Here is a 12,214-nt window from a genome sequence, read left to right as displayed (position 1 = left end):
GGCTGTAATGAGGTCAGGAGCCGTGTGGCCCTGGCAGATCCCAGGCTGATAGTCAGTGAGCAGGTTATTGCTGAGTAAGTGCCAAGGGCACAGCAAGTTCTGGAGCACGAGTCCTCAGTACTATTGCCAGAATGTTGTCAGGGACCATAGCCTTTGTAGTATCCAGTGCCTTCAGCCGTTTCTTGATATCACGTGGAGTGAATTGAATTGCCTGAAGACTGGCATCTGTAGTGCTGGGTGGCCTCAAGAAGAGGCTGAGATGGATCATCCACTCAGCACCTCTGGCTGAAAATGGCTACAAATACTTCAGCCTTATCTTTTGCACTGATGTGCTGGGCTCCCATCATTGTGGGTGGGGATATTTGTGGAGCCTCCCCCTCCAGTGAGTTGTTTAATTGTCCACCACCATTCGTGACAGGACTGCAGAGCTTAGGTCTGATCAGGTGGTTGTAGGATCGCTTAGCTCTGTCTATCGCTTGTTGCTTCTGTTGTTTGGCACACAAGTAGTCCTGCGTTGCAGCTTCACCAGGTTGATACCTCATGTTTAGGTATGCCTGATGCTGCTCCTGGCATGCCCTCCTTCACTCTTCATTGAACCATAACCATACATACTGGAGCAAAATGGAAAGTGCACAATTTCGGGAGAGTCATACCTGTGAGTGCAGGTTTGGAGAGCTTATGGTAAAACCAGAGATGAATTGGCAGTTTTTCACCTTAAATTAGCATATGTATTTCAAAGTCATAGGGCAGAATCTTCTGCCTGTTGGGCGGGCCGGTTGGGAGTGGGCACAAAGCCAATTGCCACCATCGATTGGCTGCGCGCCGCCATTTTACTTTACTCCTGCCCGGTAGCGCTCAGCACTACCTGTGCGGGCAGGGACAGGAGGGAGAGTCGGGGCCTGCGCTCTTTCACTCATGCACGCAAAAGAGCACAGAAATCTCCGAGGCACGGAGCTGTCTCTGGGAGATTAAGTTCACATTGAAATTTTGAAAAAAAGATTTAAATTATTCAGACATGTTCCCGTGTGTCAGTGTCACATGAGCTGGGACATGTTTATGAATTGAGAAAAAATCTATTCACTTAATAAAACCTTCATGAAACCTCATCCCGCCTGTGGATGAGGTTTTATTAAAAACGTGAAGGCCACTTGGGCTCTTTTCCTGCCCACCAACCTTAAGATTGGACAGGCAGCCCTCTCAATGACCTAAATTGGTTTACTAATGGCCCTAACAGGCCTTTGACAGTTTGGTGGGCGCGCAGCCACCTCCAGCACGCGCCCGCTGAACGGATGACTGGAATGACGCGCGGTAACGTCAGGACGCACGCCTGACATCACCGCGCGTCATTCTACGCATTGGCGTGCGGGGCCCGTCCCTGCACGCCAATGGGAAAATTCTCCCCATAGAGTCATTATGGCACAGGAGGCGGCCATTTAGCCCATTAAGTCCATGCCGGCTCTCTGTAGATTTAAATATAAATATTGAATATAACTATAAATTAAATCAGTTCAATTTACTTGGAGAAGCACTTGTACACTGTCAAGACTTAAAGTAACAAATCTTTACATAGTATAAAACTATTTGCCTAACCTAAGCAAAATGCACAAGAGTTGAACACTGCAAAATGCCAGTTTTTCCAGAAACAGACAACATTTGCAAAAGGAGATGTTGAATTCATTACACACAAGATAGATTATGGAATTCTAATTTTAGTTTGAAAGCAGATCTGAGAAGTCAAGCTTCTGTAGTATTGGCGTTTAAGGATTCTTAAAAAGCTCAATTCTCTAATCTTCAAAAAATTCACATATATTACTGCCCAAGGAAAGAAGCCATAGGATCTTCAGGTCTTTGACGTTTCATTCTGTATGCCTCCATTTCTTCTTCAGTAGGTTCCTTTATTTCATAGATGCTGTTGTACCCTCGTTTACGTTCATCAATTTGCAAAATTTGCTCAACTTGCTTCAAACGAGTTTCTTCAGCAACCAGGGCCTAAGCATGACAAAATAAAGCATTATGCAGCAGCAATCACACAACAACAATCCTGAAAACTTCATACTAATTTCCAAAATATGCAAAACAGATAGACTAGCAAAATTATGAGCCAATCACACTGATAACGGCTAGGTATGGGGCTTGTTCGATCACCTCCCCCCTAAAGTGTAATTATGGATAAAAAAAAATGTATTAAATAAACAGTTAGCTTGAAAATTTCCTATGCTCTTCAATGTGTGCGTATTTTAAAAAAATTTTAATGTCTCAGTTGTGCGCACACATTTAATTATCTTTAATATCCAGAAATTTCATTAATTTGAATTAAAATTGCCTAGAAAAGTTAATGGACTGACTAGAAAGAGGTAAATATAAAAGTCAAGCAAATCAAAATGATAGGAAATACATTCAATAATTGTAATGTTATTCAGAACTGGATCCTTTTTAAAGGAAGAATTCAAAACAAATTTTTTCTGGTTATCAAACTACAATGTTCATTATTGATAAAACATACAATAAGTACAATGACAATGCAATTAATTCTATGTTTAGCAAAAAATTCTGTGGAGAATTAAAAGCACCTAATGGCTGGTCTGAAAACAAAACAATCCAATCGACACCAATTCTGGTTCAGCTCACAGGGAAGTACAGGGAGGATTGCCATCATTGTAAATATTTTCAAATGAATTATAAAAATGCCATGGGCTAGTGGTCACAGTACCTCTAAATGATCCATCTCCTGTAAGAGCACCATTTGTGTTGGCATGTCTTCAGGTGCCAGTGAGTTCATTAAATATTTTGAAGTAACTTTTAAAATGAGAACGCTATGGCATCATTACTTTTATTTATATATATTTTTACATAAGATTTTATTTTGTGAAGAGTGCTGTTTTTTTCCCCTATTATCTGTTTAAGATTATAGAATTAAAAATGATAAATATTAGGAAAGAGAACTGAAAATGAAGAATATGTGCTCTTGCAGAACATGAAACTGCCTAAGGGGAAATGTACCTTGTAAAATGTTACTGATACACGTACATATCATCAATTACATGTAACTTCAGTAGGCATTAGAATCTCCTATGCTACATACTTAATAGCTACCCACACAGTCAGCTTTTGTTGCCTGCTGCAAAGCTACAAAATTGATCTGATAATATATTAATAGCCAAGTTACATTTAAACCATACATTGCACCTTTCTTCAAAGGCACTTTTTAATGGCATAATTGGATAAAAATAGGCATTAAAAAAAGGATGAGATATTGCAATCACATATTTTCCTATGTTAAAAATGTTATATCAAGATATTTCGGAAGGATGAGAAAAACAGGATTGGCCAAAGAAAGAAATATTAGGAGGGACAGAGTACAAACTATTTCAGTCCATCAAAGCACCATGTTTGCTGAGTGTAATGTATTATTCAACAATAACTCATTTCCACTTGCACCACAAATGAAATATAGCAATAGATCTGTGCTTCAATAACTAAGAAGTATATTAATGCCACATGCAACATTTGTGTTAAACTATAACTAAATAAAACTATGTAAATTAACTTTTCTTTAAAAAAGGCTAGCCTATGTTGAATTATTTACAGACAGTAAAAGATCCCTATTGCTTTGACATTTGATCTATATCAAATATATTCTATAAATATGGTATAAAATTTATCTTGCACAGATGTAATCAATATATGAGTGCCTGCACAGCACTGTGCGAGTGTTTCAGTATACCACTTTTGCATTGATTTCTAATGGTTGATTTGCATGTTAAAGTTTAACCCCAAACACAAGTTGAGTAAACTATGACAAATAATCAATTTGTCAGCATAATATTGAAAAGTTTAACGTTCTGAATTCACACCGTCAATTTAGTTATCATGTTTATGTTGATCTACATGTTTACACAACAATGGGGCAGAAAGGAAGTATCATAAAAACCAAAGAATTAACTGTAGGAATTTATCAAATTAGATTTACTTGAACAGGTTTAAATAACTTCTCTGAAAAGCAAAAGAACAAACAGCTGGTATATGTGAGATTCACCTTTTTCAATTTTTCTTTCTTCTTTGCATCTTCATCTTCTGAACTGTCTGAACTATTTTTCCTCTGTTTCTTCTTTTTCTTCTTGCTTTCTTTAAGCTTTTCTTTATGTATCTACAACCAACAGTCAAACTGGTGTTACAAGTAATTAGTAAAAGCAAAATCTTCTTGAAGCTCAGATGTTGGTCTTCAAATCATTTCAACACGAGTTGCATTTCATACCCCAGCCCCAACTCCCGATTTTATCCCCTTTTTTCCCTCTTCAAGAGTCTCACACCAGGTATGTTTCAGCTGGCAAGATCTGGGGTTTTTCTTTCATAAATCGTGGGTCAAATTGTACTCCTGATTGTTGCAAGCTTGTCAATTAAGGCAGTCCCCAGGTTATGACCTAACCAAGACTGCCAAAAGGCCAAATACTATCTAGGATAACAAACTCAAAGTAAATGTTTGCATTCAGAGGAATGGGTGTCCTTGTACATGAATCAATAGATGTATTAATAATGGCATAGATATTCTTCTTCTTAGTCTCCTGGTTGAATCCTCGATTATTTGAGGGTTACTGAACCATGGCTTATGTTGTGATTTTTGTTTACTGTGGGGCAGAGTGAGGAGGCAGACCCCAGGCCTACCTCAGCTGGAATGGGGATTGAACCCCACGCTGTTGGCGTTATTCTGAATCACACCCAGCATCTAGCCACCTCCCAGTCTAGACATCAGCATTTGATCTAACATCATAATGCTCTGCAAGTGACAAAAAAATCATTGTAGTGCTTGGAAAATGTGATTTGCACCTGACAGAGAGAGAAATAAAATCATAAATACTCAGCAGGTAGGCAGCATGTTTGGGAAGAGAAACAGATAACTTTCCAGGTCAATGAACTTTCAGCAGAACTGGACAATGTTGGTTTTGTCTCTTTTCAATCAGAAGTGGAGAGGCAGTGTTTTATAATTAAAATTGCAGTTGGCTCATAAAAATATGTACAGCAGCCCATCCGGGCAATTGGATTGGTTTCACAGGATCTAAGCCATCAGTTAGAATGTACCTGTGGACTTCCTTCAGCAACCAGTTTCTCAAACACTACAAAATCCTCATCACTTCAACAAGGGTATCACTAGATGCCATGAACAAGCTGATGAGTCAATTACAAGTGTAAAAGGCGAGGGAGAATGGTTAAGAAATTCAGGCACTAACAGTTTCATGTCATCACTTAATTAAAAAAAAGTTTCAAATGTTGTTATAGTTTTCCATGATATTTGTACAGAATATCATGTAAGAAATGATACTTGCCTCCATTAATGTCTTTGGTATGCTTTCATATGTTTCCTGGATAGAATCTGGGATCTCGCTTAGACATTCAGATTCATCCTCCACCTACAATGAGAAAAAAATGGGCAACATTACAATGCAGATAGGAATCTAGTATTGTTTATGCAATTCAACAATTTATCTATAAGAAAAAAAGAATAGACGCTGCTGGAAATACATAGCAGTCCATCAGCACCTGATAAGATTAAACACAGGTTAACGTTTCATCTGTAGACCATTCCACAGAACTGGAAATTAATATTAATTTTAAATTTAAGACAATGCTATCACTAAAGTTTTTGTGTTTCTTTACTGTAGGTATTTTTGGCTTCTGTGTTTCAGACTAATCTTGTAACTTTCTATGTACCCAAGGAATGAACATGCAACCGTCTTGGTTTACTTCAACAGCTGGTTTTATCATGTCATTTCCTCTATCATAATGTCAGTAGCGGGGTTAGTCAGTGAATATATCATGCTCAACTCCACTCACAGCTCTTTGGATAATGAAGCAGCCCTTGTCAGACTACAGCAGGATCTAGATAGTATTCAGGTCCAGGCTTACAAATGGCTGGTAATGATCACCTCAAACAAAGAGAAAGTTCAGTCAGCTTCTCTTGGCCTAATGACATCACCATCACTGTTATCCACCACTATATTAACTGGCTCAACCACATGAACTCCAAGGTTGCAAGAACAGGGTAGATAGTGGTTACCTTGCAACAAGTGGCTCACCTCCTAACCTGTCAAAGCCTCTCCATCATTTACAAAGCTGAAGTCAGGGATGTGATAGAATATTCACCAGTTTGTGTAATCCTCCCCTCTTTTTCAGGTTCCCAATATTGCCTATTGTCATTGTTCTCCCTCTATCTGTTGAGTGATGAGATAGCGTGGGGTTCAGTCTTCACCCAGCAGGAACAGAACCTCTTTGGCCCTAGATCTGCTTCTGCTAAAAATATTTTCCTATCCTCTAAATTGCAATAAACAGTCACATGGTGCCCCACCTAGAAACCCTTCAAAGCAAATAAAGTACTAACGCCCAAGATTAAAATTTGAATCCTTATGTGAAGAATTAAAGCAAGATTAAGGTGAATCAATGGACTTTAATAATCAAACATAATACTAAAAATATACACAAGATTGAATGTGGACTGCTGAAAATTAGGCAAGCTTACAAGTTTAATAATAAGGGTTGCTCTGAAGTACCTCAGTACTTACAACAATCTGCTTCCCTGCTTCTCCTGTACAATAGGAAGTTTTGATGAATGAGTGACAGCACTTGTACCCCCATCTCCCTTCCTTCCAGTAGGAGCCCCAAACAGACTGTAAAATAACACACAAGCAAAGTATGAAATGAAAATGATTGCTCAAATAGTATGGCATTACAATTTGAAAACTCATTACATAACATCAGAATTACAAATTTACCAAGATCTGTTCAAAACTATTTAGGAATGTAACAAGGTATTATATTAGTAAAGAAAAGTTCAAAAGCTGAGAGTCTCCCCCAGCTAACTAGTTCCTTAAATAAATTTCAAACTTAACCTAGAAGATTCCCCATGATATTGCACACGGGCCTGCAGTTTCTAATATTTACCACTTTCCGATAATGGCCAAGATGTGACAGTGATTTCCTCATTGCTGTAACATCAACAAATTTATTGAAGCAAAATAATAAAATTGATTTGAAGTGAAAGTAATACATACTTTACTGACACTAAAAGATACAGACCAAACAAGCAAAGCAAAATGCTGCGGATTCTGGAAATCTGAAATTACAAACAGAAAATGCTGGAAGTGCTCAGCGGGTTTAACATTTCAGATTGATGATTTTTCATCAGAACTGGCAAAAATTTAGAAATGTAACAGGTTTTAAGGAAGTAAGATGAGGGGAGGTTGGGGAAGAGAACAAAGGTGAAGGTCTGTGACAGGGTGGAAGGCAGAAGAGATTAAATGACAAAAGAGTTGGTGGTGCAAGGCCAAAGGGAATGGTAAGGGGATAAGTTTAGAAACAAAAGATGTATCTCGAGGAGGTATAAATGAACAGCTACCGTCTGAAAGCAAAACAAAGAAGAAACATGGACAAATAAAACTGAAGCCAGCAAGAAAAAGGAAGCAAAATAGGGCAGAGGTTATAGTCTGAAACTGCTGACTCAATGTTGAGAGTAGAAGGCTGTGAAGTGCCTAACTGAAAGATGAGGTGCTGTTCCTCTAGCTCATGTTGAGCTCCTTCGGTCCTCTGCCTCCTACAGAGTAGGAGCAAGATGGAGAATTAAAATGACAGGCTCAGGGTCACGCTTGCAAATTGAACGGAGGTGCTCTGTAAAGCGGTCACCTAATCTGCATCTGGTCTCCTCAAAGTACAGCAGACTGAATTGTAAGCAGAGAATGCAGTATACTAAATTGAATGCAGTATAGATAAATTGCTACTTCACTGGGAAGAAGCGCTTGGGGCCTTGGGTGGAAAAAAAATGAGGTAAATGAGTAGGTGTTGCATGTCCTGTGTTTGTGTTCTGAAGTGCCATGAAAAGGGGAGGGGGTGATTAATGAGTGGACCAGGGTCATGAAGGGAACAATCCCCGTGGAATGCTGAATGGGGAGGAGAGGGGAATGTGTGTTTGTTGGTGTCATCACACTGAAGGTGGTGGAAATGGCAAAGGATGATTCATTGAATATGAAGGCTGGTGAGGTGGAAGTTGAGGACAAATGAAACTTATCGTGCTTCTAGGAGGGTGGGGAAGGAGTGAGATCAGAGGTGCAGGAAAGGGGGAGAAAACGGACAGGGGTCCTGTTAACCACAATGAAGGGGAACCTTCGGTTGAAGAAAGATGACATAACGGAAGTGCTGGCATGTAAATCTGAATCATCGGAACAGATGCGATGGAGATGAAGAAACTAGGAAAATGAAATGAACTCCTTACAGGAAGTGGGGTGTCTGTCCCATTTCCCAGATCCGTTTTGACCCTTTCCCCTCCTGCACAGTACCATGAAAGAGTTTCTCAATAGACCTGGCACTATGAAGTGTCTAATGACCAACATCTGAATGGGTCATCATTCACCATGGTTAAGGACTGGATTCCAATTCAAGGATTGGAGTTCAGTACAATATCAGTACCTCAAAGAATCCACCAGGGCTAGAAAAAAAATATTTCCCACCCTTGCATCCCCCATCAACACAAAAATTCTATTTCAACAACAGTGTGCAAAATTTTTTATTTAATGCTCACAACTGATGTTGAGAACGAAAGGAAGAGAAAGAAAGCTCCGACCCTTGGTTGTGTGACACGGATTGGCCAATCAAGTTGGCTCTCAAAAGTTACCAGCTTAAATAAAACCCCACCTTTTCCCTGATAATGGAAACTCATACCAACAGTGATGCCTTTTCCCCCAAGACTAGAAAGCCCATTCTGATCCTGGGGTGAAAACTACTATGAGATGCACTGAACAAATTCCCATTGTCTCAATGTTATAATGATTGATCTTCCTGGCATTCCACCCAAATGCTCCAGTATCAACCTTTGCTTAGTAATAAAGCACACACACATCTAAATCAGAAAATTATGGGTTCAACCCCATCTCCAGAAATTTGAGCACATTATCTAAGCTGACACTTCACTGTAATATTGAGGGAGCGCTGTGGGAACTTGCTGTGTGCAAATTGCCTCTTGAGTTTTCCCTATATTACAACAGTGACTTCACTGGCTGTAAAATGCTTTGGGACATCCTGAGATCATGAAAGGTCCAATGTAAGTGCAAGTTCTTTTTCCTAAACCACAGTCTAACCTGCCTTAAGAATTACATTAGATTATGAAGTCCAAATCCCCAGGAAGACAAAGTAGTACTGCACAAGGATAAGATTATGTGGGGAGGATGGCCTAAGTATGTGGGGCAGTGAGATACCAAGACGAGATGTGGAAAGGGCAGGGGACGCTGAATTGACGGTGAAACACAAATTCCATTAAACGATTCATGAGAAGAAATCATACTTCTAACCTGCTCACATTACCATACAATTGGCTGTGAAAGACTGAAGTATATAGAGTTCGTTAATCAAAACTCAATCACTTACTGTGTGGTTACCGATCAGGACATCCTCTTCATACTTGGATCGTATAACTGCTTTCTCTTGGCCCTTTAAGACAGCACCATGTCTTGAATATTCCACATAATCCTCTGTCTGAGCTAGCAACAGCTCACGTGGTGGAGCATTTAGGTGCTCCTGGCCTCCATACTGCAAAGAGAAGGTGATGTTATTAAATATCAGTAACTAGTACAAAATTAGAATAGGAGAGCTGATCATTGCTCCAAAAGTCTTTAAAAATTAATCAGATCATCATATGATTACTCTCACAGACATCACTTCCATACGGGTCAAGCATATACAGACTGAACACAAGTTCGGCAAATTCTAACTTAAATATTTTCCCCACTTCAGAAAAAACATTGGGCCTGAATTCCCTGCAACAATATTAGGATCCAATGGCCAATCCACCATTTGTGAATTTACGCCAAATCTGGAGAGCTGACTAGAATGTACTACAGGAAATCAGAGCCATTGTGGCCAAAGGCCCAAGTAAAAATCCAATGCAATGTCACACTACTCAGGCCCAAAAATATTTGGAATGTGTTTAAAAGTCAAATTGATGAGTGGAAACAAACAAATTTAAATCAGAAAGCTGACTCATCTCAAGTTCTATATTTACATCTATCTGGTTTGTCTATTGGATGAAAAAGTGCCTCCCACTACAATGCCTGCCCATTGACATTGCAAAACAATACATAAACCCGAGACTTATAGCCTTCAGTTGCTCAGGCAATCCCTAACTTTCTACTTGGATTATAACAATATGTAAATGGACATATTGCAATCACAGAGGGCTATATTCATAATGCAAAGAATTGACAATCCAGATTACATATAAAAGATTTAAATTGGTAGTTTAAGGCAGGGAACTGGCACATGTATACAGCTCTGTTGTTTTGCACCCAGTGACCCTAGACTCTGTCAGAACTGCGCCACCGAATAATAAAAAAGACACCCAACGTGTGCCTTTCAATTTAAAATCTGATGTTCAAAAAGGCACACAAATTGGCAATTACAATGAAAAACTCCAAACATAGTACAGAGAGGGTTAGGAAAGCAATTAAAAAACATGTTCAAGCGCAGAGGTAGTAAGGGGCCATGTAACAAAAAAGGAGAGTACAAAACTGATGATAGGGAGCATATGGAAAAGTACCAACAAAATATAAAAGGCAACAATGACCAGGAGGCAGTGTGACTAAATCCAAAGTACTTAAATGATCACACTGCTTCACTCTTTTATTCTGCTCTAATTCTCATTAAAGTACAAAATGGCCAGTTTTGAAAACATCTTTTGACCTCACATGGCCATAAGTCAAGGTAATATCTGGGATTCTGGCTGGAGTCAGTAGCACCATAAAGAAAAATTTAAGAGTTTACTGCAATATGGCAATCCTTCTAATTTTGCTCTTAAAATAATACATGCAATTTTTGAAATGAAGAATAAGAAATTTTTGAAGAATGGATTTCTGCTTTGATATATTATGCGTTGTAAAAGAAGAACTTTTCTCATGTCAGATTAGATTTCAATTAGGCACATGAGCTAACCTTTGTATATTAAAGATAACTAATTTTTTTCTATTGTCATCAATCACTGAATCAACCTGGACACTGGGGTATTGTTAAGATTCTTTCTCCCTTTCTGTCACACGTTTTTAGCATACAGCAATCTTCTGTCACATTTTTAGCATACAGCAATCTAGTGCTTTTTCCTCAGACAAGTCTTAAGATTGTAATTAAAACCACATCAAATGAAAGACCCCGAGGTAAACAGACAAAGAACTTCTTTTAGGTATGACCTTAACTCCAACACCTACATTTTCTTAAACCTGATACCTGTTGGGAGTGCAGGAGAAGTCATTTTTGGAAAGAAAAATATTATTCTATCAATGGTTTCTCTGGCACATATACTCAATAAGCAGTTTTGGATAATAATTTTTTTTTAAATAACTACCTGCATAGTTTTAAATATAATTTAAACACAATATAATTTCTACAGAAATGACTAGTTTAGCCAGAAATGTATTTAAAAACATTCAGCACAAATATGAACATATAAATCAGGAGGAGTAGGCCATTCGGCCCCGCGAGCCTGCACTGCCATGCAAAATAATCACAGCTGATTGATAGTGGCCTCAACTTCACATTCCGCCTTCCCCCAATAACCGTCGACTCCTTTGTTAGTCAAAAATCTATCTACCTCAGCTCTTTGGGGAAGAGAGTTCCAAAGGCCCTACAAAATTTCTTTTCATCTCCATCTGAAATGGGAGACCGCTTATTTATAAACTGCGTCCCCTCATTCTCATGTCTTGCCCACAAGGGGAAACATCCTTTTAGCATACGCCCTGTCACGTCCCCTCAAGATCTTGTACGTTACAATAAGATCACCTCTCAGTCTTCTAAACTCCACTGGATATAGGCCCAGCCTGTCTAACCTTTCCTCATAAGATAACCGTGTCCCCCAACCCCAGGTAGCAATCAAGCGAACCTTCGCTGAACTGCTTCTAACGCACTTATATCCTTTCTTAAATAAGACAACCAAAGCTGTACACAGTACTCCAGATGTGGTCTCACCAACACCCTGTACAACTGTAGCAAAACATCCCTACTTTTATATTCCATTCCCCTTGCAATAAACAACAATATTCCATTTGCCTTCTTGATCACTTTCTGTCCCTGCATACTAACTTTTATGATTCATGTACCAGGACACCCAGGTCCCTCTGTACCATAGAGTTCTGTAATTTGTCTCCATTTAAATAATGTGCTGTTTTTCTCATCTTCCTGCCTAAGTGGA

General features: G+C 39.0%; 1 protein-coding gene across 3 annotated transcripts in view; it reads right to left on the bottom strand.

The window, feature by feature from the left end:
* Positions 1–1,498: 1,498 nt before the first annotated feature.
* slu7 (SLU7 homolog, splicing factor) overlaps positions 1,499–12,214 on the bottom strand; it is a 49,407-nt gene continuing 38,691 nt past the window's right edge. For all 3 annotated transcript variants that reach the window (XM_078550602.1, XM_078550601.1, XM_078550600.1), the window contains 5 exons: positions 9,406–9,567; positions 6,555–6,659; positions 5,322–5,405; positions 4,037–4,147; positions 1,499–1,989 (listed from right to left, as the gene is read on the bottom strand). In XM_078550602.1, the coding sequence (XP_078406728.1) occupies positions 1,810–1,989; positions 4,037–4,147; positions 5,322–5,405; positions 6,555–6,659; positions 9,406–9,567 (642 nt within the window). In that variant the 3' untranslated portion in view covers positions 1,499–1,809. The remainder of the gene's footprint in view (positions 1,990–4,036; positions 4,148–5,321; positions 5,406–6,554; positions 6,660–9,405; positions 9,568–12,214) is intronic.

This window comes from Cetorhinus maximus, chromosome 10, assembly GCF_964194155.1.
Source record: "Cetorhinus maximus chromosome 10, sCetMax3.hap1.1, whole genome shotgun sequence".
In the NCBI taxonomy this organism is placed as follows: domain Eukaryota; kingdom Metazoa; phylum Chordata; class Chondrichthyes; order Lamniformes; family Cetorhinidae; genus Cetorhinus; species Cetorhinus maximus.
The sequence above is the reverse complement of the archived record's forward strand: the minus strand, read 5'-3'. Positions and strand labels throughout refer to the sequence as shown.